Source organism: Oryzias latipes, chromosome 16, assembly GCF_053564925.1.
Source record: "Oryzias latipes strain Hd-rR chromosome 16, Olatipes_Hd-rR_3.1".
In the NCBI taxonomy this organism is placed as follows: domain Eukaryota; kingdom Metazoa; phylum Chordata; class Actinopteri; order Beloniformes; family Adrianichthyidae; genus Oryzias; species Oryzias latipes.
The window spans coordinates 7,403,706-7,429,231 of NC_136252.1; the positions used below are offsets into that span (position 1 = coordinate 7,403,706).

The 25,526-nt window shown below is 45.6% G+C and overlaps 4 protein-coding genes across 17 annotated transcripts in view; 2 read left to right on the forward strand and 2 right to left on the reverse strand.

Moving 5' to 3' along the window:
* Nucleotides 1-2,041, reverse strand: part of spag1b (sperm associated antigen 1b) — a 25,331-nt gene extending 23,290 nt beyond the window's left edge. Inside the window, exon 1 of one of the 3 annotated variants that reach the window (XM_004077699.5) lies at nucleotides 1,637-2,041. The gene's annotated coding sequence lies outside the window, so the exon portion shown is untranslated. The remainder of the gene's footprint in view (nucleotides 1-1,636) is intronic. The other 2 variants (XM_020709942.3, XM_078933844.1) reach the window with 2 other exon arrangements.
* Nucleotides 1,660-20,852, forward strand: rgs22 (regulator of G protein signaling 22). 8 transcript variants are annotated; one of them, XM_020709946.3, is made up of 23 exons: nucleotides 1,660-1,845; nucleotides 7,795-7,953; nucleotides 8,042-8,070; nucleotides 8,160-8,222; nucleotides 8,290-8,472; nucleotides 8,557-8,642; nucleotides 10,525-10,661; nucleotides 10,749-11,211; nucleotides 11,333-11,494; nucleotides 12,426-12,582; nucleotides 12,753-12,872; nucleotides 15,394-15,495; nucleotides 15,759-15,953; nucleotides 16,216-16,308; nucleotides 16,395-16,582; nucleotides 16,666-16,828; nucleotides 17,693-17,857; nucleotides 18,749-18,817; nucleotides 19,308-19,457; nucleotides 19,549-19,728; nucleotides 19,801-19,977; nucleotides 20,059-20,178; nucleotides 20,592-20,852. In XM_020709946.3, the coding sequence occupies exons 2-23, from the start codon at nucleotides 7,932-7,934 to the stop codon at nucleotides 20,703-20,705; spliced, it is 3,138 nt and encodes a 1,045-aa protein (XP_020565605.2). In that variant the 5' UTR covers nucleotides 1,660-1,845; nucleotides 7,795-7,931; the 3' UTR covers nucleotides 20,706-20,852. The 8 variants fall into 8 exon arrangements, with proteins under 8 accessions (XP_020565605.2, XP_020565606.2, XP_078789964.1 ...); XM_020709947.3 differs by having other exon boundaries at nucleotides 18,755-18,817; XM_078933838.1 differs by having other exon boundaries at nucleotides 10,525-10,655.
* Nucleotides 1,914-7,756, forward strand: fbxo43 (F-box protein 43). 2 transcript variants are annotated; one of them, XM_078933845.1, is made up of 6 exons: nucleotides 1,914-2,046; nucleotides 2,449-3,267; nucleotides 3,358-4,083; nucleotides 4,651-4,753; nucleotides 5,981-6,172; nucleotides 6,988-7,756. In XM_078933845.1, the coding sequence occupies exons 2-6, from the start codon at nucleotides 2,480-2,482 to the stop codon at nucleotides 7,234-7,236; spliced, it is 2,058 nt and encodes a 685-aa protein (XP_078789971.1). In that variant the 5' UTR covers nucleotides 1,914-2,046; nucleotides 2,449-2,479; the 3' UTR covers nucleotides 7,237-7,756. The 2 variants fall into 2 exon arrangements, with proteins under 2 accessions (XP_078789971.1, XP_023819813.1); XM_023964045.2 differs by lacking the exon at nucleotides 1,914-2,046 and adding an exon at nucleotides 2,141-2,294.
* A 1,182-nt stretch (nucleotides 20,853-22,034) lies between the features above and the next one.
* The window catches only part of vps13b (vacuolar protein sorting 13 homolog B), a 318,767-nt gene continuing 315,275 nt past the window's right edge, over nucleotides 22,035-25,526 (reverse strand). For 3 of the 4 annotated variants that reach the window (XM_023964361.2, XM_023964362.2, XM_078933836.1), the window contains exons 64-68: nucleotides 24,934-25,110; nucleotides 24,184-24,286; nucleotides 23,179-23,347; nucleotides 23,023-23,103; nucleotides 22,035-22,767 (exon numbers count right to left, since the gene is read on the reverse strand). In XM_023964361.2, coding sequence (XP_023820129.1) covers nucleotides 22,516-22,767; nucleotides 23,023-23,103; nucleotides 23,179-23,347; nucleotides 24,184-24,286; nucleotides 24,934-25,110 — 782 coding nt within the window. In that variant the 3' untranslated portion in view covers nucleotides 22,035-22,515. Of the gene's footprint in view, nucleotides 22,768-23,022; nucleotides 23,104-23,178; nucleotides 23,348-23,899; nucleotides 24,020-24,183; nucleotides 24,287-24,933; nucleotides 25,111-25,526 lie in introns of those variants that run through there. The other variant, XR_002874967.2, reaches the window with a different exon arrangement.

Sequence of the window (25,526 nt, forward strand, 5' to 3'; positions counted from 1 at the left end):
TTGGCGGTCCAGGAGAGGTCCTCACTGATGTGAACCCCCAGGAATTTTGTGCTGCTCACTCTCTCCACAGCAGTACCATCAATTATCAGTGGCAGGTGTTGAGTGTGGCCCCTCTGAAAGTTGACAACAATCTCCTTTGTCTTGCCGACATTTAGCAGGAGGTTATTGTCTCTGCACCATTTTGTCAGCAGATCCACCTCTTCCCTGTAGTTGGTCTCATCGCCCTTGGTGATGAGACCCACCAGGGTTGTGTCGTCTGCAAATTTTACAAGGTGGTTTGTGCTGTGGATTGTTGTGCAGTCATGTGTCAGCAGGGTGAAGAGCAGCGGACTAAGCACACAGCCTTGGGGTGCCCCGGTGTTGAGAATGATTGTGTTTGAGGTGTTGTTGCCGGCTCGTACTGTTTGTGGTCTTTGGCTGAGGAAGTCCAGTAGCCAGTTGCAGATGGGGGTGTCAACACCCAGCTTGTCCAGTTTGCAAATGAGTTGCTGTGGTATTATTGTGTTAAATGCGGAGCTGAAGTCTATGAACAGCATTCTCACATATGCGTCCTTTTTGTCTAAGTGGGTGAGAGCTGGATGGAGAGCAGAACAAATGGCGTCCTCTGTCGATCGTTTGGGTCGGTATGCAAACTGAAGGGGGTCCAGGGTGGGGGGAAGGGTGGATTTGATGTGTGACATGACTAGCCGTTCAAAGCACTTCATGATGATGGGCGTTAGTGCTATGGGGCGGTAGTCATTGAAGCAGGATGGTGATGGTTTCTTTGGCACAGGGATTATAGTTGTAGCCTTGAAGCATGATGGGACGATGGCTTTCTCCAAGGACATGTTAAAGATGTCTGTGAAGACATCCTTAAGCTCTTCTGCGCAGTCCTTCAGCACACGGCCTGGGATATTGTCTGGACCCGCTGCTTTCCGTGGGTTGATGGTGGAGAGTGTCCTCTTCACGCTGGTAGTTACATCCTCAAGCAGTTTTCCAAACAAATGAGTAGAGGAAAGGTACTCCTCTCTTCTATTTGTCATATTTTTTACAACATAGCTACTGTACCCCATACAATATTAGACTAATAATTAGAATAAGACATCCATCCATCCATCTATCCATCCATCTCCTCTTGATCATCAGTCTGAACTGGTAACAGATTGGCACCAACTTTTGTAAACAACATATAATGCAACAAAAATTGCACATTTGATCTGTAAGCTGAGCTAAGCAAGCGTTTGACAGTTTATTAACTATTTTTGAAGAATATGTGAAAGTGAAGCTTTACTATTTATTAACCTTGAAGCCTAAATGTCATCCAATTCTGGAATGACCCGGAAAAGAGAGGCAGTCTACTTGAATTACACTAGTCATATATTGTACACTTAAAATTTTCTAATTTGGTCTGCAAGTATGCAGTTAGTTAGTGTACCTTCTACACTACACGTTCATGGTCTAGTAGAGTTACTGAAGTATACTACAAATAAACTTCAAGTGCACAACTTTTTGCTAAATGATAGCTATCAATATAGCGGCGGAGTAATCTCTGTCATGCTATTGTTGCGGCAGCACAGCATCCAAACGTCTCAGATGGCTCGACATGGCTAATTCACACGAACACAGCCAGAAACGAAAGAAATTAAACCTACTTTACCTGCGTTTGCCTGTGCAGAGTCTGTTGCCATGGGGACGGCACTCGGGGAGCCTCCGGCGCCGATCGGAAGCACGTGACACCGTCAACGGAGGGCTCCAAATTTAAAAAAGCTGCGGTGCCCGCGTGGGCATTCACAACAGAGGGGAACGGAATGTAACCGGAGGGGAACGACACCGCGGACAAAGTTTACGGCTGTAGAGCTGACTGCAGTAAGTTTAACGGTAGCTTTTTGCTGCCATGATAGGGAGCACCTGCTCCCAACTTAGGCTTTTGTGTTTGCTGCTAGCTTGTAATTGAACGAGCGCGAGCGCGTTAAGTTTGACCTTTTTTCGCTGTGAACGTTTCTAAAACCACTGTATGAAGCGTTTTCGTTGGTCCAGTGAACGTTGAAACAGTCCGGAGACCTTCGGGTAGGATGTGTCATGTGTGTCATCCAGGTGTTTTCCCGTAAATGACACTCAGGTGTTTTCAGCTGCGTCACAGCTGAGGTCATTTAGCTGCTCTTCACGCAGAGAAACGCAGCGGGGTTTGGATGCAGGTTTGGCGGGTACAGCTGTGTCTGAAGCGGGCATTCAGAGTCGTTGATCAAACCCTGAGTGGCAGGTGGTTTAGTCAACACAATGGCTTCTTTAGAGCTCATCACAGCTTTTCTAATGAGGTCTGTCACTTTATTGCCTTTAAAATTTAGTCTCGAGAATCTACTGGGGTCAAATGAAGGTCAAATCATAGCAGACCAGTAAACACTTGCATTAATGCTTGGTGATAAAGGTGGTTTGTTTGCTATATTTAGTCATCTTCAATCCATTTGACAGCTGACCTCCTCCCACCCCTCCGGAAAAGACAATGACCTGCACTCCTAAATCCAATGTTTACCCGGAGTTCTACAAACGCCAGGACTCCCATGACTGCTCTGACAGCGGCTACTCAGGCTTTTTCCAGAGCCCCCAGAGCATCAGCGGAGTCCACTGCTGTCCGCCGTCTCCAGCAGAGTTGAGTGAAACTCCCAAAGAGAACCTGAGGCTCCCCGACACTCCTAAAGAGAGGCCTGGAAAACCGGAGGAGTGCTCAGAGCGAGGCTCCGGGGAGACGCTGCGGCCCTCTGCTGGGAGCTGGTGTGAAACCCCCAGATCTTACAAAAGAGACTTCTCTTTGCGACACAGACTTCTCATGTGCAAACCCACCAAGGAGAAAAATGAGAGCGCCAGATCGCCGGCCTCCGGGAGGACTGGAGTCAGGTCTGAGAAGTTGCTCAGCTCGTCCTTTGACTCTTTAGAAATCGCCAGCGGCGGTTCATGGAGGACTTCAACACTGGAGCAGGACCTCCCTCTTTCAGGCAGAAAGCGCCGTCTGCTTTTCTCGCAGGCGAGGACATCCACTCTCAAAGATGGGAAACTCCCCGCCGGTCAACTCCCCACGTTTGACAGAGGTTCCTCCTTGATCGAGGAAGGTTTAAGTGGGAGCCTTTCTGCTTCAGATCAAAGTCAAACAGACACTCCGGGCTTTTGTGAAGCGCTGCTTGCTTTAGGTAGAGAACATTTTCAGTCTCCAGCAAACAGAGAGCCGAGCATCCTGTGTGACAGCTCAGGACTTTTGCCCACACCGTCATTTTTACAAACACCCAAATACTCCAGGTAGGTTCTGTTTTCTTTTGCTGTTAACATCTTCATGTTGAGCTTTCAGGTGTTATTCAGGAACCGTGTGCCTACATGTCTTTGGACCAGGTCTGCATGTGAAGACAGTGGGTTTGGCTCCCTCACACTTGATAAATCCCAGGAGTCCTTGGTTGACCACGATGGCTCCTTCCAGGAGCTGCTGCTCTCTGCTTCTAGAAGAAACCGGGAGACCCCGAACCCTACAGATGCACGTCAGCGCTCTCGTTTACCCCGTCAGCATAGGCTTTCTACTCTGAAAGAAGGTGGCTCTCAGTCAGAAGAAGAACTGCTGGACAGAAAGCACCGGCCCTGCTTTAGGTGCCTCAGCCACTGCCATGAAGATGAGGTTTTTGCTGAAGATGCCACCCCTTCTAGTGTCTCCTCTGCATTATGTAAATGTTTAAATACTCAAAGCTCTGCTCAACGTGACCACGCCCTGAAAGCCAATGCAGCTAAGTCAGAAAGTACGACCCCCTGTAATTCCTCCACGACCTCTCTCAGCGCGACCCCGCAGAACCTGTCTTTGACTCCGGCCCTGCAGCTCGTTCACAGCATGTGCCAGCAGAGGCTGCAGATGTCTGCAGGTCAAAGCCCGAGCCTGAAGGAGGAGCTGAAGTTCACTGCAGCACTGGTCAGGACGCCGCTGACGTTCAGGACCACCATGCCTCTGGCGGGGCTCATTGGCAGGAAGATGGGCCTGGGGAAGGTGGACATCCTCACAGAACTGAAGAAGAGGAACCTGAGCCACATCCTCGCTCTGATATTTGCCGAGCTGGACCCTGAAAGCGTTCACAGGTGATCATTTAGTATCTCCAACAAAACTCGATACTTAACTGTTGTAGTGCATGAATCTACCAGTCTGTTTATTTAAAGAGCAGCATCTTTACAAATTTTTGCATAATATAAGTTTCCATGGTAACCTGAAGATCAGACAGTAAAAATGATTATAAAATCGGATGACATGAAGGCGTTTGGTCCTCACAGACTTTAAAGCAGCATCATTTGAAAAGTTTCCACAGAACTAGACCTAAAAAATAAAAATAAAAAAATGAGTGAAGGTCCAAAAGCAGCTTTTTTCCCAGAGGAAACCTGCTAAGGTCTGTGGGTGGTTCTGGTGTCAGCTGGGACGGCAGCCGAAACTGGGCCACAACAAATTTGTCATAAGAAACACAACAGCACAGTACTTCATCATCCTCATCATCAAACCATTTAAAGCCAGCCAGCCAGTGAGTTCCTGAACACAAAAGTGTGTTTTGACACTGCTGTAGAGTAAAAAGCGATGCTAGGTTAAACTAATATACATTGATGTTGAATCTCTGATGAAGGCAGTACTTTGACTTTTTGCTATCATTGCTTTGACAGCATGGGTCAAGTGTGCAAAAGCTGGAATGAGATCATCCAGTGGGACAAGCAGGCGAGCATCAAGAGAAGAAACTACAGGAGTGAACTGGAGACTTCTTTGGAGGTAAACGTCGACGTGTTCCGACACTTGATGGACGTTATTTGGAATGCATTTGGAGTAAATCCTTCCACAGTGTTTAAATAGTTGGGATCAAATAAATATGTATACAGTGAAAACAAAATGACAGAAGGCTGAGGTCGAGCTGAGGGTTTTTGCTCTTTACATGCTGGTGTGACGTAACGACACAAAAACTGACATGAAGGAAAATATCTGGGAGGAACAAATGTCAATGTGAAAATAGTTGTCAGGTTTTTTTTCTGAAAGCATCACTCAGGTTTAGGATCTGAAAGGAGGCTGAGATGATGATGATGATGATGATGATGATGATGTTAGGGGACAGCTAACAGGTGTTTTTAGGGAAAAACGTTAAAGACGTTCAGAGGATTGATGGCGAGCCTTCAGGGGAAATGATGTTCAGGGAGAGCTACCAGCAGGAGGCACGCATGAAGATCACAGAACATTAGTGGGTGAAATGAAACTGAACGTGAAGATGGACGAGGATTCTGAGGCTGTCCTCCAGTCATAAAGAAGAGAAGATCTGGAGCTTTTACAGAGGAAATACAATTCAGAAAAATAAATACTACTGCTTGTTGTGTGGCATTCATCATCTCTAGATCTGCTAAATGTTTGTGAAAAATGCAAAGAAAGATAAAAGACCTCAGCTATAATTTGTAGATCTCGTTAGAGAAGAAGATAACTCTATGAATGATCACCAGGAGTCCTTCAGTTGTCTATGATCAACGAGAACAAAGTGAGGAGGAATTTCTATCACTTTTAGGAGAAAACGCCACAATTGGATCATCTAAGTTGGCTGGTTTTAGAGATAATGATGGTGACGCACGTTTACGTTCAGGATCACAAAGCCATCTTTGGTCCAGTACGGGAAATCTTTGTGACAGCCAAACCCAGATCAGGATCAGCATCAGATGGAATCAAAGGTCCAGAACTGAACTAGCTCAGGGTGGGGCGAACAAACATGGAAAACAAAATCAATGAAACTGCTTAGAAGTAACTTCAGATCCAAGTTCCTGCATGATGAAGTGAAAGAGCTCAGAAGATGCTTCAACTTGTCATGATGAATACTTCCGACTGCTGCTTTCTGGTCTAGTTTTTTTGGAACCGTTTTTGTCCAAGGTCTTAACACGGTGAAGGTTTTACAGTCGCCCTGGTTCCTGTTTGCTGTTGTGGTTCCGCTCTTTTGACTGGAGCCTACATGCTGGTTTCTTGCAGCTTGGCGCTGTCCATAACTCTGATGCTGAGACCAGAACTGCTCTGCTAAAGAGGTCCGCCTTAAAGACTCTCCAGGCCCAGTCCAGAACTTCAAGTTTCTGCACCCCACAGTTGGCTAACATCACTTTAACTCCATTGGAGCACAGCGGCCCTCAATCATCCGGCGGCAGCAAACAAGAGAAGTACATGGAGGCGAGTTTAGATGTGATGGTCTAGATCAGGAGTCTGCTAAAAAGTCAGTAAGTAGTAAAGTAAACTAACTCATTCACCAACAGTTGCTGGACGTATACATCACTCCTGACTGTGGTAGGCATAAATCTCCATCCACCAACCCTTCTGTGTTTACCAAAGTGGTATTTAGTTTTGAACAAATTCAAAGATTTCAATTTTGCCTCATAGTTGGAAAAATACAGTACAGGTCATTTGATGAGGTCTAATTAATTTCTAGTTCATTATACTTGTATATTTCTGCACCACAATAGTAAAATGAATGGGTGTTATTTTTATTATTACTGCTGACCTCACATTATACTACATTTGCTGCATTAAGTGGATTCTTTGTGGCACAGGGAGTCTTCTATTTTGAGAGGAAGTCATGTCAAATGTTATAAAGTTTCATATTTTGAAAAAAGGCTATTTATTTTTGTAGTTTTATTTATGTCAAAGAACAATAGTTCGTTTGATTGATCATGATAGTACCAAAAACATTAATGCAAAGCTGCAAATCGACCCCGACTGGATCTTTAAGTGTCGAAGAGCCAGTCGGGACGACTGGCTCTTCGACACTTAAAGATCCAGTCGGGGTCGATTTGTCACCCACTGAATCTATAAATATTGAAGTTTGCAGACCCCTGGACTAGATTCCTGATGATTCCTGAGTTATGAGACCCTCCTCGTCTACCTGTATACACCTGATCCATGACCAGGGTTAAAACGCCCGGATTCTGATTTAAAAATGGAGCAGTGAATATGCAGATGTGTTAAGAAACAATCTTGTGTTCCTTCAGATTGCCAAGACCTTGTTTCATGACGAGTGCCTCAGACCTTGTCCCAGATGCCAGCATCCTGCTCGGTGTCACGCTGTGAAAAGAGAAGGCGTGTGCAGCAGAGCGGACTGTTCCTTCCAGTTCTGCACATCCTGCTTGTGCACGTTTCATGGATCCAGAGAATGTGGCAGTCAGAGCGTGGGCCGTCGCAAAAAGGACACCATTGTTCCAGGAAGCGCCCAAAGCAAGCGAAATGTTAAGAGACTCTAGGGAGGGGTCCTTTTTTCTCTTTTTTCTTTTTTCTAACCCTCCTAATGCAAGCCACTTTTTTTGTCTTTTAATTGATGAGTCATGGGCAGTCGGGCTCTGTTTGTGCCGTTTAGCATGTGCTTGTACCTGTATGTAAAGTTTAAATATGTATTTTTTTTTCCTCTTCGATCCCATGTGCTTTTAATGAATGAATGTCATCCTCTAAATTGGTGGTTAAATATGCTGTTATTGTGTTTCCATACACACTGTATAAAGTATATTTTTGACGTTCCTTATTGGTTTTTATCATCGTCTTCAGATAATTCTTTTTTAAATAAATGTACATTTTTTATACTTCTGTGTCACGTTTTATTTATTGTCCTTAAATTTGTCATTGTTTGCTGCCATCTAGTGGTAAAGTATGTTAACTGCATCCATAAATTGACTCTTTTGGGGGGTGGGGGGGTCAGCATTTTGCATTTGAGTGCCTGTAATGTGACATTTGTGAGCTTACAATAAAGTTCTCTGGTGTTGAAGTGTACTGAAGTGGTTTCTCCTTGACTCTTTTGCCCTCTTTAGTCAAACTTCCACCAAGTGAGCCCCCCCCGCCCCGCCCCAGTGTTTTGAAGGAGTCCACCGCCATAGCAACCTGGAGTTTGTGTAATCCGACTTCAGTTGAGACTGCTTTGCTTTATTCTCCTCCTGAAAACTGAATAATGTGTGAAGTCTTTTCATCAGGTAAGCAAAATGCTTTTGCATTTATTTCAAACGGCAATATTTTGCTGACGTAAAGTTTGTTTCTCTTTTCTTTTTTTTGTGTCTCAAGACTTCTCTCATCTCAGTGCTGACAACTTTGTGAGTAATTCTTTTTTCATTTGTGACGTCGTGACCTGATCAGATTCAGCAGTTTGGCTTCATTCAGGATTTGAATATTCTCCACTTAGGAGAGCCGTCTGGCCTCAGATGACTTGCTGGTTCACTTCTTCAATGATTTCTTAAGTCTTAAGGTAATGTGGGCCTAATAGTCAGCACACGATAGTCACACCAAACGTTCACACCTCCATGTTCCTCCAGTCTTTTTCAGAGGATGTGCTGTACAACCGTGAGAGTGGACGGCTGGAGGTGCTGGACGGAGCGGCTGAACGTGTCTCCAGAGCCATCAGAACAGCTCTGCTGCGTACCAAATCCAAACTCCTCTCAGGCGACCCGTCAGTGCTGACCAACACCAGCCCAGTGGAGAACCACTACACCGTTTGTGTAGGATGCCGTTTGCTGGAAACCCATGGTTTGTTTTGGAGGTGGACATTTCTAAAGCCCTGTTGACATCTTTATTTTTTAAAGTGCCTGGACAGACAGCAAGGAATGCGGTGGATCACTAGAGAGAGGCTGCCCTTTTTCCTCCAGAGTGACTGCTTCTTTGAATACAAGTAAATCCACATCACTCTATTCAGATCTGTGGAACAATTACCATTCATGTTCACAGATCCACTCGTATTTCCTTTAATCAATAAACAAACCAACTTCATCAGGATTGATTAGGTGCATTTCAAAGAATCAAAAGAAAGAAAGGAATACATATATACCGGTATTTCAAATTTAGTTAGGATATTTAGTATGGGTGTAACGATTATTCAATGTAATCAATCTAATCGACATAATGTTATAAAATCATTTCAAAATGAAATAAATCAATTATAAGCAGGTTTATTTTACTATAACGTAAAAATGACCATCACAGCTGACAACACGCATGTGATGACATCAGCAAAAACTGATCAACCATCATTCCAGTCCAATGTGTGGAAACATTTTGAATTTATTAAGTCATGTGACCATCCAGTGTGGTAGAATGTTCTAAGAATTTTCTCTTTGGATTATTTGGATGTGGAAAAACAACAGTGGACTGAACTTTAAGAAACTAAAATGTGAATGGATTTGACATTCATTCTTGTTTACTTGTTTGTTTGGACACATTTAATTTACACTTGATTATCTTGAAGAAATTCCAGGAATGTGGAAAACTTGACCTGCACTGTTCAGTTCCAGGTATTTTTTCTCAGTCTATCTGGTTGAAGTTTTGGATAAAGATGTCCTGGATCCATTTTAGGTCAGAGAATCAGATCGTTTAAGATGAATTAATATAGAAAGTGAATCCAATCGTCAACCACAAATATGGAAATGAATTGTTATTAAAATGAAGCGTTACATCCCAAATAATAAAAAGTAATGAATTGATTGGAAAACTAAAAATGAAACAAAAAAAAACATAATAATGACAATTTACACACAATTGCATAGTTTTTTATGATGTTATTCATGTTCCAGAGTTACATTTACAGTAGGTATCTATCTGTCAGTCACTGAGACTGAAAGTTGTCCCACTTAAAACACTAAGAGAGGAAAAACACATTTTACTACCAAACACTTATTTTCTGCACCATTAAACAAATAAAATATGGAAAATCAAACCATGTGATCTCCTGGATTCTTTTGTTTTTATGATGAACATTGCAGACCAAATTCAGCTTCTTCACCAGGACCTTCAGGATCATGGACAGACCTTTTTGTAGTTTGACTGGAAACGTTTGACAGAAGTGCAGATTGGATCTTGTGATGCTGTACAACCTCTGGTCACTGCACTTTCTCCTCTTGAATCAGTCTAAATTTGGATTTTCATCCTGATCTCACCTGATATCTGAAGTTCAGTTTTTGCTGAGTGTTTTCTTTAGATTTCGTCATTAAACCTTCAGATGATTTATAATCATGAAGGACTTGTTTAGAATGAGTTTTGCCTTCGTCCTACAATGCTTTTACAAAGTGCTAGACAGTTCCTCCAGTTCAAATCTTTAGATGAATTTCCTATTTTTCCTGATGCAGAATCATAAGTTTCTGCTTCTGCGTCAGATGAACATCATCTTCATCATCACATAAAGGATGAGCTTAATCTGTTTGGCTGCTGAACTTGTTACCTGCTGAAAGCTTTTCCCATCAGGACTCTGGGCTTTTGTTCTTTGGTCAGGCGGTTTTAAAGCGGGTCTTTTTCAGACTTACAGCACACAAATGATTCTCTCCCTGATTAGTTAAAACTCAAATTTCATTTCATTCATAGTTTTTGTTGCTAAATTAGGAGAATTATGTTTATTCCTAATGTCCTTGAGTTTACCCTCATTTCTTCCTGACGTTGTGAACAGTAACCAACTCCAGCAGAACTGACACAGATCCCACACTTCAACCACAGACGAACTTCCTGAATCAAGATGTCCAGCTAATTTAGATACAGTCACTGAAATCTGTTTCATCTGCTTCCAGACTGGCTAAGCTTCTTCTTCAGAGTTATGTGACTTTGTGCAGCCGCCGCCGGAACAGAAACGCTCCACAAACTCCGCCCCCTCACCTTGATGGAGGAAACATCAGCCCCAGTGAGGCCTCTCTGTCACAAAGTCAAGGTCCTTACTAAACCCAAAATTTACACAATAATATTCACAGTTAATGTTTGCATCAAAACAATCTGTTTTTTCCATGTTGTGTGTCAGGATGCTCCTTTCCCCACTCCGTCCAGGAGGAATGTGTCGGTTCCCAGTCAGAGCAGGAGCGCCTCCTCCCTGACCTGGCTGCAGGGGTCAGGGAGGAGGCGCTCCTCAGGACGTCCTACCACCAAACACCAGATGACCTCCTGGATGGAGGCGGTAGTCAGGTGTCCAGCGATGCGCTCTATGCGATGGATGGTCAGAGCGCGGTGAACAAGGATGAGAGCAAAAGACACTGCACCAGTACAGAGAACGAAGGAGAAGAAGGTGCAGAACGAGATGAAAAGAATGAAGGAATAGTCAAACTTCCAGAAGAAGCCTCTGCTGTTTGTTGGCACTGTCGGGGTGACGGCAAGGCGGGCTTGGAGGAGTTCAAAGAGTTTCTACGAGGAACGCCAGCAGAGCATCTTCTCGAGCTCTGGATGGACATAGAGAGACTAAAGACGACATGCAGGGATCGAAAAGAGAGGCAAACACTTTTGTTTTCTGATTTCACACTACATTTAAAAGCATCTTTTGTTTCAGATTTACACAGTCAGCTAGAAACCATTTATAAAATGAAGGCAAGTTTATCCAATGCTCTATTCCAGGTATCTGGTCCTGATGAGAAGCCGGTACTTGCACTGCAGCAGTCTCACCAGTCTGAGGGCGGAGCTGCTCTCCAGACTAGGGCTGTCTACCTCCCCCTGCTGGACAGAGGAGAAACTACACGCAGCTCAGTCCAGCCTGACAGAGTCTCTGTTCTGCTACTGGTACTGAAAGAAGCCTGTCTATGCAAACGCATCTAAAACTATTACATTAACAGTCAGTTTTACTTATTTTATTCACAAGCAGGAGATAAATATTTTGTAAAGTAAAAATGTGTAAGGGCCAACCATTCAGCCTGCACTCTTTCGACCCCTGTAGTAACAATAAATGCAAATAAACTTTTTAAAGAAAACTTTTTTCAATAAAATAATTTTCATATATTCACATAAAACAGAAATAAATACATTTTTACAAAAAAACTGTGAATTAAAATTTGAAAACCAGAAATAAAAGAAATAAAAAGTCTGTCTGAGGGAATAAAAAGACTTGTCATGTGAACCCGGATTTATTGTTGACTCGCTGTAAACTTCTAAATGTAAATCATGTGAACAGGAAAACATCCCAAACAGTTTTCTTATTCAGAAGTAAAAAAATTCAAGTTTTAATTGTTTTATAGAAACAATTAATTTTGTTCTTCTCATTTGGTCCTAAAGTTTCTGAAGGTCAAGTAGCCACAGATTTACAACGGCTTATGACGTCAGTGTTTTTCAACCAGTGTGCCACTGCACACTAGTGTGCCGTGGGAAATTGCCCTCATTAACTGATCTAAAAACATTTTCCATCTCCAGGAAATCAGCTCTTTGTTCATCCAAACAGGCCCTGATAAAACACTGAGAAGTTAGGAATATGAAAGATGGTAAAATACTTTTTTCTTTGTGTTTATTTAATTCTATTAAAGACATTTTGATAATAATGACAGTACTTTATTTAACATAGTTTGGTTCGGGTTAAATATCCATTTATGTGAAATGTTTTTTCTTAACCAATCAAAAACTAATTTGGGATTTGAGTTTAGTGATGAAAAATTTATCAAATTAGGTTGAATTGCACTGAAATGCACAAAATGTTAATTTTCTTTTCATTTTCTCCTCTCAGGGCTCTTCGCTTCTGGACGTCCCAGCATGCTCAGCGGATTTCTATTTTGGAACAGAAGGCTGCAAACTGCTGTTCCATCCCTTTGTGGGTGGGCTGTGGGTCAGTGCCTGTCTTCCACCCTGTCCGCAGCTCGTACCTTTCTTCTACGACACCCCAGGTGTGCACCTCATAAGGGGGATGTTTCCTCTGTAGCTTCACGCCGTCATGGCTCCTTCTGTGAAACAGGCTTTAGTTACATTAAGTGATAAATGTATGTCATGTCGGTTTAATGTCATTCTCCGTATAGGTTTGCCTCTCATTTTCATTTAATTTAAATGTCTTTGCCAGCTATCCAGAAGGAGTCAGTTGCAGCGCCGCAAAGGACGCTCAGAGATGCTGAAGGCTCTCTGTGTGGAGTTTTACGCCGGCTTCTACTTCACACGCTTCTGTGAGCAGTCTGGAAACCAGGTACAGTCAGCTGGAAACCAGGTACAATCAGCTAGAAACCAGGTACAGTCCGTTAGAAACCAGGTACAGTCATCTAGAAACCAGGTACAGTCATCTAGAAACCAGGTACAGTCAGCTGGAAACCAGGTACAGTCAGCTGGAAACCAGGTACAGTCAGCTGGAAACTAGGTACAGTCAGCTGGAAACCAGGTACAGTCAGCTGGAAACCAGGTACAGTCAGCTGGAAACCAGGTACAGTCAGCTGGAAACCAGGTACAGTCAGCTGGAAACCAGGTACAGTCAGCTGAAAACCAGGTACAGTCATCTAGAAACCAGGTACAGTCGTCTGGAAACCAGATAAAGTCAGCTGGATACCAGGTACAGTCAGCTGAAAACCAGGTACAGTCATCAAGAAACCAGGTACATTTAGCTATAAACCAGGTACAGTCAGCTAGAAACCAGGTACAGTCAGCTAGAAATTAGGTACAGTAGTCTAGAAACCAGATACAGTCAGCTAGAAACCAGGTACAGCCGACTAGAGAACAGGTACAGTCGTCTAGAAACCAGGTGCAGTCAGCTAGAGACCAGGTGCAGTCAGCTAGAGACCAGGTACAGTCGTCTAAAAACCAGGTACAGTCGTCTAAAAACCAGGTACAGTCAGCTAGAAACCATGTACAGCCGTCTAGAGAACAGGTACAGTCGTCTAGAAAACCAGGTGCAGTCGTCTAGAAACCAGGTGCAGTCGTCTAGAAACCAGGTACAGTCAGCTAGAGACCAGGTGCAGTCAGCTAGAGACCAGGTGCAGTCAGCTAGAGACCAGGAACAGTCGTCTAGAAACCAGGTACAGTCGTCTAGAAACTAGGTACAGTTGTCTAAAAACCAGGTACAGTTGTCTAAAAACCAGGTACAGTTGTCTAAAAACCAGGTACAGTCGTCTAGAAACCAGGTACAGTCGTCTAGAAACCAGGAACAGTCCTCTAGAAACCAGGTGCAGTCGTCTAGAAACCAGGTGCAGTCGTCTAGAAACCAGGAGCAGTCGTCTAGAAACCAGGTGCAGTCGTCTAGAAACCAGGTGCAGTCGTCTAGAAACCAGGTGCAGTCGTCTAGAGACCAGGTGCAGTCAGCTAGAGACCAGGAACAGTCGTCTAGAAACCAGGTACAGTCGTCTAGAAACTAGGTACAGTTGTCTAAAAACCAGGTACAGTTGTCTAAAAACCAGGTACAGTTGTCTAAAAACCAGGTACAGTCGTCTAGAAACCAGGTACAGTCGTCTAGAAACCAGGAACAGTCCTCTAGAAACCAGGTGCAGTCGTCTAGAAACCAGGTGCAGTCGTCTAGAAACCAGGAACAGTCGTCTAGAAACCAGGTGCAGTCGTCTAGAAACCAGGAGCAGTCGTCTAGAAACCAGGTGCAGTCGTCTAGAAACCAGGTGCAGTCGTCTAGAGACCAGGTGCAGTCAGCTAGAGACCAGGAACAGTCGTCTAGAAACCAGGTACAGTCGTCTAGAAACTAGGTACAGTTGTCTAAAAACCAGGTACAGTTGTCTAAAAACCAGGTACAGTTGTCTAAAAACCAGGTACAGTCGTCTAAAAACCAGGTACAGTCGTCTAGAAACCAGGTACAGTCGTCTAGAAACCAGGTACAGTCCTCTAGAAACCAGGTGCAGTCGTCTAGAAACCAGGTGCAGTCGTCTAGAAACCAGGAACAGTCGTCTAGAAACCAGGTGCAGTCGTCTAGAAACAAGGTGCAGTCGTCTAGAAACCAGGAACAGTCGTCTAGAAACCAGGTGCAGTTGTCTAGAAACCAGGAACAGTCGTCTAGAAACCAGGTGCAGTCGTCTAGAAACCAGGTGCAGTCGTCTAGAAACCAGGTACAGTCGTCTAGAAACCAGGTGCAGTCAGCTAGAGACCAGGAACAGTCGTCTAGAAACCAGGTGCAGTCAGCTAGAGACCATGTACAGCATGCCTGTCTGTTCTCCTGTATTCTTGGACGGTCTGTTTAACCCGCGGTTCCTTTGGGGCTCCTGCCTAAAGACATCACATCTGTTAACACAGTAAACCAAAACACTTTCAGACTCTCTTTGAAGGTCTGCAAGTTAAAACACTTCATCCCAAAAATGTGGTTCTTGTGTGTTTTTTCTGGAAAACAGAGGTTTTCCTGGTGCGTGTCAGCTCTGTCCCATCTCCAAGTATTCTATCAGATGTTTTTTACAGCACTTTTGAGCCTGTTTACATTTGACTCCTTAGATCCAGGTTTGGCTCATGTTGAAGGTCTTCTGAGATGATCTAGTTTACAATTATGTGACTTTTTACTGACAGAGTTCAATAGAAAAGAGCACAGCCAAGTTTAATACAGCAAACTGACTCAAAGAGAAACATCTGAAAGAAGAGAGCACTGACTATAAGTTGGCTTTATTTATAACAAAACAAGCTTCTTCTGTTCAAATCAATAGAATAATATTTTTCATACATTTCATGTAGCAAATGTTGGTGCAGACAGTTCTGCTGTTGTAAGATAATGAGGAGTGTTTGTGATGTCACAGCGGTGGATCAACGCCATTTACTTCTGGACGGACCTGCAGCACTTCCACCAGCTGTTCTACCAGGAAGGACTGGACCCTTTCACAGTACAGAGAGAGGCCCAGGTCTGAACATACTAACATACACACACACGCATGACCTGAGCACTGGGGGAATGAAAAGTTTCAGAGGTCTGAAGTTGTCAGGAACAACATGACCTGCAGTCAGACAAGCATTTTGTCTTTAAACATTTAGAGAATCTTCTCTCGGCCTTGAAGGCGGCACACTGTAGCCGTGTGTCGGATGGTAATGAACGGGACTGTGGCTTTCTGCAGAGAGGCTTCGCTGCTTCTCCTCTTCCTCTGATGTGGGCTCCTTTTCTCTGCAGCTTCTGAACTTCACTTACGTCTTCAGCTTGGCCAGAAGGAGCCTTGGTGTAGATGAGGAGATCAGGAGGGAGGTGCATCACAGACTGCGGCCTGCCTTCGAGGAGCTGTTTGACAGGGTTGAGGAGCATGTGCTGAACATCCTGCAGGAGGCATGGACACAGCTGCTCCGCAGAGACGAAGAGTCCTTCCAGCAGGTCAGTGCTGAACAATAGACAGATCCTTTGCTTCCTCCCGTGTGGAGGAAATGAGATCCTTTTGAAGGCATGAAGATCCAGATCTTGAGAATGTAAACAAAACGTTCTCGATTTGATGAGCAGGTAAACACAAACACAAATAAATTCACGCTGACGTGTTTGATTTGATCACAGGTTTTAAGCAAAGTCCTGTTTCACCTCAGATCCCAAAACAGAAAATTTAGAAAACAACTGAGTAGATGAATGATCTGTGTGTGTTTAGGTGTGTGTGCAGGAGGTGGTGCGCTGCATCAACAGTGAGGAATACCAGGAGCTGCAGAGTCTAAACAAGGAGTCGGAGCGCCGCAAGAACGAGGTCTGCCATGTTGGAGCAACATTTACAAGCTTTTGGTCACTCATGAGGCGTGATGGTGTGAACCTCCTCCTGTTGTCCTTCCACAGGTGGAGCATTGCAGCTCCAACCTTTTTCCTTTGCCTGCCACGTTTTTTAACGACTCAAATCCCTCCCAAGCTCTTGGCTTATGGGCCTGTGTGCCTCCAAGTTACCGTGGTTACCGTTTGAGTTTCTTAATGGATGAGCGTCAGGAGCTGATCCACTTCATGTCTTTCTTACGAGACCATGAGGCCAGGTAACCTTCTACAGACCATCCTCATCTAACTGAAGTCCTGGTTTGTGGAAGATCCTCATTGTTCCTGGCTGTGTTTTGTAAAGTGTCCACTTGATGTGCTGGCTGGATATGGAGCAGTTCCAGACGAGTCCTCAGAAGGAAGCCATCCTCCGACAGGAGAGGTGGCAACGTCTTGCTTCCAAGTATCTCAATGAGGAGTACTTCTTTGGAGCCGGCAGCCCTGCCACAGGAGAGCAACAGCAGCAGGTCCCTTCCTCTCAGATCTAATAGCAGAACTTTCAATCCACGGGTGTGCCCCTCTGATTTGACGAGACGGGAGTGGAAACAGGCAGCTGGAGATGACAGGATCTGCCCTCCATCAGAGGCGCAGGGTCCAGATTTGATAAAAAGCTCCAGAACTCCAGCTTTTGGCATCCAGCAGACTTGACGCTGACAGCAGCACGATGGTGGGGGATCTGGGACGAGGAGAGATGGCTGGAATTAAGTAGGATAGAGAGCAATGTGGTTTGAATTCAGAAAGACAAAAGACATCAGCTCCAGCAACAATAAAAAAATTTTTTTAAGAGGATTTTGGACAAAGATGAAGTTTAGAGCGGCTGCTTGGGGTGGAGATGGGATGGAGAGATGTAACAGGGGCACCAGAGTGGGCTGCTTCCTGCCAAACTCATTCATCACCTCAGTGTTGATTCCTGCAGAATTGATCCCATCTCATCAAAATCCTTCATGTTTGACATTTGTAAAGCTGTTGGAGGATCTGGGTCATCTTCAGCAGATTCTGTCCCGGCAGCCTTGGCTCCGGCAGCTTTTGTGTGCAGGGACTGACAGATTTACTGCCCCGGCTCCTCGCACTCTGTCATCCAGCCGCAGTCCTTTCATCTCCACTGCACTGCCACAACTGTGTCTCATTTCCAGCGTGCACATGTGTGCAGAGAGACTGAACACATGAAGAAGACAGAAAAAGCAGTAATGACAGAAAGCAACCCAGAAAGAATCTGTAGGAAGGATTTGGAGTGCAGCAGGAGTCTGGACAGAACTCCACCACTCTCTGCAGGCCTGTGCACAGGTCACCACAGCATTCATGCGTGTGTGTGTGTGTGTGTGTGTGTGTAGATTGTGCGTTTGGCGGGAGGACCAGAGCGTCTGCAGTCCCAATGTTTGCCAAACGCAGCCATCCAGGAGATCCAGGACATAGTCAGGAACCACATCGAGGAAACCTGGCTGCCTTCGTTTCTGGCCACGCCAGAATTCACCAAGCGCCAAAAAGACAAAGTGAAGGTACAGCAGCTGTAGGTGGTTATTTGAAACGTTCACAAATTCAAATCAAATTGGCATTAACATGTAAACAATGGAGTCTTTAACGAGGCTAAATCTGGGCAGAGGGTGAGTCATTTTCACAGACCTGACACAGTTCCCTGAGGACTCCGTCAGTCCCCAAAAGATCTGATCAACAAAAATGTCCAACAAATGTGGACATTTTTATCTCCGAAAGTTCATTCTTTTCACTTTCTGCTCACGAGGAAAACAAAGACGTTCATGGATCTATGTGTCTGACAGTGGATGCATCAGAATAGAGCAGAGCAGGGAGCTCTTAGCCCCGCCCAGCGTATTTTCTAGGTCACAAATATGATCTTTTTCAAACACATTTTTTCGTCTGCTCCTGATTCACAACAATATGATTAAAGAAACACTCAGAAATGCAATTTTGAGCTTAATTTTCTTCATAAATGTCCTCCATCATCAGAAAAATACCACAAAAACATGTAATTAGAGGGTCTTTCAGAGGGTCTTTAAGTATTTCTTTCTTTTTAAATCCCAGTTTTACTTTTTGATGCCGTTTTGTCAACAAAGATGCAATTTTACTTAAATTCCTTCAAATAAATTGTTTGCCTTTGCAGTGGGCGGAGAACCTCTGGTCTTGGTCAGAAAAGCCCCTAAAGGCTTTGCTGCTGCAGTTTTAGCTCCGCTGCTTCAGCTCATTTAGTTATCAAGTTTACCACTCGTGGCGACACGCGTCTCATCAAGTAATGAGAGAAAGACGCCGTGTAGGGTTTCCCTCTGGGGGAGGCGGGTGCAAATGTGGGAAGGGTGTTTATCAGGTGAAGAGAGAGCCGAGACGAGACTGAAGATGAAAAGAAGAGCGTGACCCCTGACCTCTGTCTGTGTCAGCTGCAGGGAGCGGACCGCCTTTCGCAGCACGTCCGCCATCGACGCCAAACCAGGAGGGAAGCCAGTGAGGTAAGCAGCCGTCCTCCAGGGAAGCTGGATATTTTCAGCTGAGAGGCTGTGCATTTCCTGGCCTGACAGCGTGTGTGATTTTGTTCACAACTTGGCTTCCAGCGCTGGCTTTGTCAAACACCACTTTGGCCTTGAGGTTAGTTATCCCAAATTGGATCCAGGAGAAATAAGATTAGAGCATCAACTTAACTGAAGTCAGTTTCATAACAGAGTTTGAGGTGTTTTCCTCCACAGAGCAGCTGGGATATAAAACATGAATGCTTGAGGCAGGATGATTACAGGAAGGAGCTCCGTTCAGTCCATGACTCTCATCTTTGACATCATTATGTTGTCATTGGAAAGTAACATGTTTTCTCCAGAATCATCTCAGTCTCTGTGACTTCAACCTGCAGCTCGTAGATCACAGATGACACTGTAATCCTTCACTCCGACAAAGAACAAAAACTGGAGGTTCAGTCCGTCCACAGTAGGTTGTCACGCGTCTCTGCAGGCCCAGGGGATGAGGATGAGCGCCTCCACAGAGATCCGACAGGTCCTCCTCCATCCCTCAAGCTGTCAGCAGTTCCTCAACTTCGTCTCTCTGAAGGGAGACTTCCTGGAAAATGACGTGCGTTTCTGGCTGGAGGTGCAGCGCTACAAGGTGAGGCGATGACGATTACACGTCCTCCATCCTGCTCCGTTTGTTATTGCGAATACCAAAGGGTATTTTCTTCATTCCTTATGTCCCACAGGACCTCTGTCACTCCCACAGCGACGAGGCCACCATCCAGCAGAAGATCTCCATCATCATCAGCTGCTTCATCAACTCCTCCATGCCGCCTGCGCTGCAGATCGACATTCCTCCTGATCAGGCCCAGCGCATCCTGGAGGAGCGTCACCAGCTGGGCCCATACATCTTCAGAGAGGCGCAGGTGCTGCTGCAGAGCCGACACCCTGCACGTCTGCAAACACGGGTTCTTCATCACGTCTGCATCTTCACGCAGATGTCAGTCTTCAACGAGCTGATGACCGTGTGGCCCGAGTTTCAAGACTTCAGAAGCAGCGTTGGGGAGGAGCAGCTGCTGTCTGTGCTGGAGCAGAAACGAGCCGGTCACAGAGCCAGAGTGAGGAGGCAGAGGAGGAAAGAGGAGGAGGAGGAGGAGGAAGAGAGGAGAACCCAGGTGAGGAAGAGGAGAGTTCCCTGTCGTAATGTGGTCTATTTTTTGAAGCAAATGTCCGTTTAAGACAGTCTGTCTGTGCAGGAGCTGAAGCTCCAAGAGCTGAGTCTTCTAGAAGAGGCAGACTATGAAGACAAAGAGGAAGGAGTTGGAAAAGAGTCGCTGAGAAGACCGAGCAGAGCGCAGCTGATGGAAACACGGCCGGTGGGGAGCTTCTTCTTTAACCCTTTTGGTTCCAAAATGTAGCATCTGCTTGAAAGCAAAAACACAAGTGATTATTTTTCATAGCTGGAAATAAATTCAGGCGTCAAGGGGTTAAAGATGGCTGCAGATCTGTAACCAATAGATGCTCTTTAGAGGGACTCGAACTAGGCCAGAAACCAGGTTCTCTTTGGCGCTACGCAGAAAGGGTCAAACTAATTCACACCAGTTCATCACGTTTGATGGTTTCCTAATACTAGCCTGGATAAATGACCTGCAGAGTGCATGAAGGGTTCTCCCCATACGGAACAAGCAGAGGGCCACAGTGGGGAATTGAACCTGCAGCAGAAGCAGACGGTCAGATCTGCTGACCCAAAGACTTCACGTTCCTGTGTTCTTTGTGTGTTCTCCTTCAGTTGCTGTGGTCGTACTCCAAGTACATGGCAGGTCTGCAGAAGGAGGAGGTGCTGCTGAGGAGACAAAGTCAGCTGGAGGCCTCCTCCTCCACATCTGCAGGAGCTTCTGACTGATCCGTTCGGACCTCTGCAGTAAGTGAAGGACCCCCTGCTGGCACCTGTTCAGCAGACATCCGTTTGTGTGGGAAAAGATGAAGATGATGAAGATGTTTGATTTGGTCGTAAAACAACAATAAATGGAAACTGTGTTCTGAATGCTAATGAAAGTGGATTCATGCAGAAATTCAGCTGTCATGTTTCTGAGGTGTCTTTGAAAGGAGTCACGCGTGAAGCTGAACTCACCCTCATGTCAGAGGGCGACGTCTGCTGCCGCCAGAACTCCAGGAGAGCAAACCGAGAGAAGTGCCACGGATACCCTGAAGAAGAGCTTCAGGGTATCCGTGTTCTCAGAAACACTTTGACTGACATGATTTCCTCATGAAAGATTCATTCAGAAGGGCCATGGAATCAGAGATGAATGACCTCCTGTCGCAGCTCAAGCCCCTCCCCCTCCCTCCATGAAGGTCATGAGGATCAGTGTGAGAACTCAGCAGATTTAGGAGCTCCTTATGCTATCCTGTGACCCCACCCTCACATTGACGTGTTCTCCCTACCATGACAAAGGTGGATAAAGGTCGAAAGATTTCATGTAATCCATGGACACCAGTGAAGATCACAAATCATTGAAGAAAAAAGGTTCAGCGCCCTGTCTAGTGGGTCTAGATGACCCAACGTTAAAGTGCCTAGGATAGCACAAGGGTTAAGGGTGTATTCAGACTGGACACATTTGCTTTGCCTAAAGAGAATCCCAGTTTTTTCCCCTCGATCTGGAACATGGTTTCAGTCTGAATACACCCAACCGGACCCTGGTCCGGGACCAAGAACCGTTCTTGGACCCATCTTTGGAGGTGGACTCTGTTCGTTTCCAGTCGGACTGAGCCTTGGTTCCCTCTGAACAGCTGTACCAGAACGGCCCCCTAAGCAGCACTCGGGTTCTCTTGGCCAGGCTGTCAAACCCGACCTAAGAAACTTGGGTGTCATTTTTGACAAAGATGTCGCTGGAGCAGCACTGCAGATAGCTGAACAAGAACTGTTTCTTCCAGTTGAGGAGCATTACTAAGCTCAGGAAAACTGTCATATGAAGATCTTGAACTTCTTATTTATTTAGCTAATATTTTAGCAAGCTATGAGTTTCAGCTAACAGCATTCACTGCATCATCACAGGTAATGCTATAGACCTACTTTTTTTGGCCCAGAGGCAAACTTTATGTTTGTTTGGTAAAATTAACGTCCATCTCCTACAGGAGTGAAACAATGCACTGATTCTTCTGACATTTGGAGTCAGACAGCCAGAGACGTGTTATGTGTGTGTTATGGAGGAAAAAATGACAACACAAACCAAAGGATTTCTGCATCCATTTAATAAGATTTTCTCTGTTCATATATTATAGATTTATAAAGGCATAGACTTGTAGAGACATAGAAAAGGCATCTTGTTTGGCTTCAGTCCATGAATATCTTACATACTCTAAAAACGTTTGGGTCATCAGCTGGTTTCTCTAGTGTCCATCAACATATAGCATTGCACTTCACATTGGCATGAGACGATGCAGAATGTAAACACGAGCTGGGGGTGCGGAGTGAGGCGCTGCAGACGTTTCTGCTGTCGTCTGGAGGCTCCGCAACCACAGCAGCCCAACTGAACTGCAACAAATGGGAGTAGTGTTGTGTCTGAACAGGACTAAAACACATTCTGATAAGTTGGTCGTTTCAAAAGATATGTTTCCTATGAATTCTCCACATCTGAAGAGAATGACAACACTCAGGGTACTTAAGGCTTAATTTGTGTTAAAAAAAAGGTCTTTGAATCTGAGAGCCGCAGAGTTTACGGGTGGAATCCGATGTGTAAGGCTTTGTTCTTCACCATGATGAATCTCCTCACAAACACCTTGGCAAAAGGCGGGTCCACCAGGTAGCGGTAAGACTTTGTGACGGACGGTGGCGACTCTGCCAGAGCGACTGGGGGCTGCAGCTGCAAGGCGGCGGGCGAGGGCGACAGGAACTGCGAGGCTCTGGTCACATAATCCAGCAGCCGCTGATACTGCTGCTCTGACAGACGCTCACGGACGCCATCCCCCTGACAGGAACAGAGGATGGTTACAGCTACAGCTACAGACCCTGACCAGCCGCCATGATGGAGGCTGGCCATGAGGTCGTCATGGTTTTGCTCTTTTTTCCCCACACAACTTAAAGATAACAGAGACCATCGGTCCTCCACGGTCTGGTCATGAGGAAAACCCATTTAGACTAGAATGATCCGTTACCCGTCTGTCATTCCTAAACTGACTTGTCCTCAGATGAAAACAGGAACAATTATGGTTTAAAGTCTCACCTCAGAGTTGCTGGTTAACGTCTGCTGCTGTAACGTGAGCGTGAGCTGATCCGGCTCTTCTGGTTCCTGCTGACACTCCACCTGAAGACAACGGACGGATGGACGTCAACCTGACGGTCCAAAGAACCTTCTGTCCTTTTCTGTGAGGTTACTCACCTCTGTGATGGGAAAGGCCTGCTGCTGCGTGTCTTCACTGATGCTCACCACGAACAGCACCTCCGAGGTGAGCAGCAGGCAGCCGGCGTGCTCCTGACCCGACCCGCTCACAATGGTCACTTCCAGGGCCATGTGGAGCTCAGTCCGTCCCAGAGACTGCAGCATCTTCCTGCAGGACACAAGCTGTTACTCATTCTACTGGTCCGATTCACCATTCCTGCTCTGCTACCTTTTAACATGTTCTTGCTAATCCTCATTTTTTCCCTCCAGTGCAGGTTATTCAGGTTACACTGACCAATCAGCTGGCTTCAATCAAAGTCTGTGGTCTCAGGTCCAATGTTTGAAGCCTTTGACAGATTTGGTGTAGCTGCCTTTCAAGTGGTAGAAGGGTGTGGTACAACGAGATCAGTCCTGATTGGCGGGAGTGGTCGCCATAGAAACAATTACTCAGACTGTCTTAGAGCAATCCCTGCTCCAACATGGCGGTATTCGTGTTGCAAAAAAAGTCCTTTTCTGTGGGTGTCATCACACTGACTCAGTCCGGTTCTAATATGTAAAATGGAAAGAACTTTTCATGCTAACCAGACTCTTGGTTGGGATTTCAAAAACGGTTCAATTAGTGATTTCCTTAAAGCTGCAGTGGAGAGTAAAACGGAATTAAAACATTGGAAATCATGTGACCTTTATCATCTTTGTTGACATTTCATCTAGTTAGCATCACCTGTTGTTGGGAAGGACTCAGAAGGTCTCATAGTTTGAGCAGACGGCTCATGAAGACGTTTTAAGGGGGGGGCCAGTATGGCTGCCATGTGTGGGATCAAGATGAAACTTTTTTCATAAACTAAACACCAGAAATGGGGGGGGGGGTTATGAGAGAAGAGAACATCACACTCTGGAGGCAGACCAAGAAAAGTACACATTCAAGAATATGTGCCCCCCCCCACAGAAGAGCCCAGCTAACAGCAGGAAATGAGAAGCAGGAGTGGGGAGCGGCTGAGTTCCTACCAGACATATTTCAGGTGACTGTTTGGAGACAGAGCAAACTTTTCCTCTGCAGGCTGGTAGAGCTGCTTGGGAAGCTGCCACAGGCCGGCTCCATGGAGGATCCCTGCAGGAGCAAAGGCATCAGCATCAGCAAACCCCCATGGCTGCTGCAGCGTGCAGGGGCGACATGTCAGAGCCTGGGGGGGTCTGCTCTGGCATACAGCGACTCCCCTGGTTGGTAGTTTATTTGCTGTAACCGAGACACACACCGACCCAACTCCCCACCGCTGTAATCTACCCCCAATAAAACACAGAGTGGCTCCAGAAGGGCTGAACTTCCTCTGTGAGTGTGAGTGTTGGGGGGGGGGTCCTTCAGCAGCTCTCTCCTGGGTCGTAGTTCAATAACCACTTGGCCTCTGCCTGAAGCTGAGATGAGTGAAGTTGGGGGGGGGGTCTGCAGACTGATGGATTGATAATTGCCCCAACAGTTGATGCATGTGTGCGTTTATTGTGGCTCCAGGCTCTTTGGGTTCTGTTAGGCTCCTTCTGCAGCTCTGATGGTTGAATGTGAGGAAATCACAGGTGGTCACAGTTTAGGTTTGGAAGTACTGTCAGTACTGTGGATGGGAAACACTGCACTAAGACGTGAGGCTGTTGCTATGGAGACAGACTGACGTTCTGTTCTGCGGCTTCATCCAGTTCGTCTCTCCACAGAAAGTCAACGTTTGTCTGAATGTAATGATGGAGAAGAAGGCTTAAACGGGAACTCACCGTATCCAGTCTGGGACACCAGTTCAGCTGCTCCCCCGATGGGCTTGGTGAAAACTCCCACAATGCCTTTCCCCACTCCAGAGATGACCCCCTTGGCTTTGGTCCCGGCTGAACTCTGAGACTCACAGTTCCTCTGGAAGTTCTGCATTGGCTGGTCCACGATGCCAGCAATGGCTCCTGAGAGCAGCACCAAGACCGGATCAACTTTGTGACATCACGCCCAGCGTGGTTCTCCTTAACCCTTGTGCTATCCTAGGCACATTAACATTGGTAGTTGGGTCATCTAGACCCACTAGACAGAGCTCTGAACCATTTTTCTTCAATGATTTGTGATCTTCACTGGTGTCCATGGATTACATGAAATCTTTCCACCTTTATCCACCTTTGTCATGGTAGGGAGAACACGTCAATGTAAGGCGGGGTCATCTAAGATAGCACAAGGGTTAAACTACATTCACATCGCCCTCGGCAACATGCGTTCAAGGAACAGCTTTTAATGAAAAGTCGATTTAAATGTGCGTTTCAGGCTTCTGCTGTAATAACTACACAAGTTTTAGGTCAGTTCTCGGGGTCTACGTACAAAAGGTGCAGCC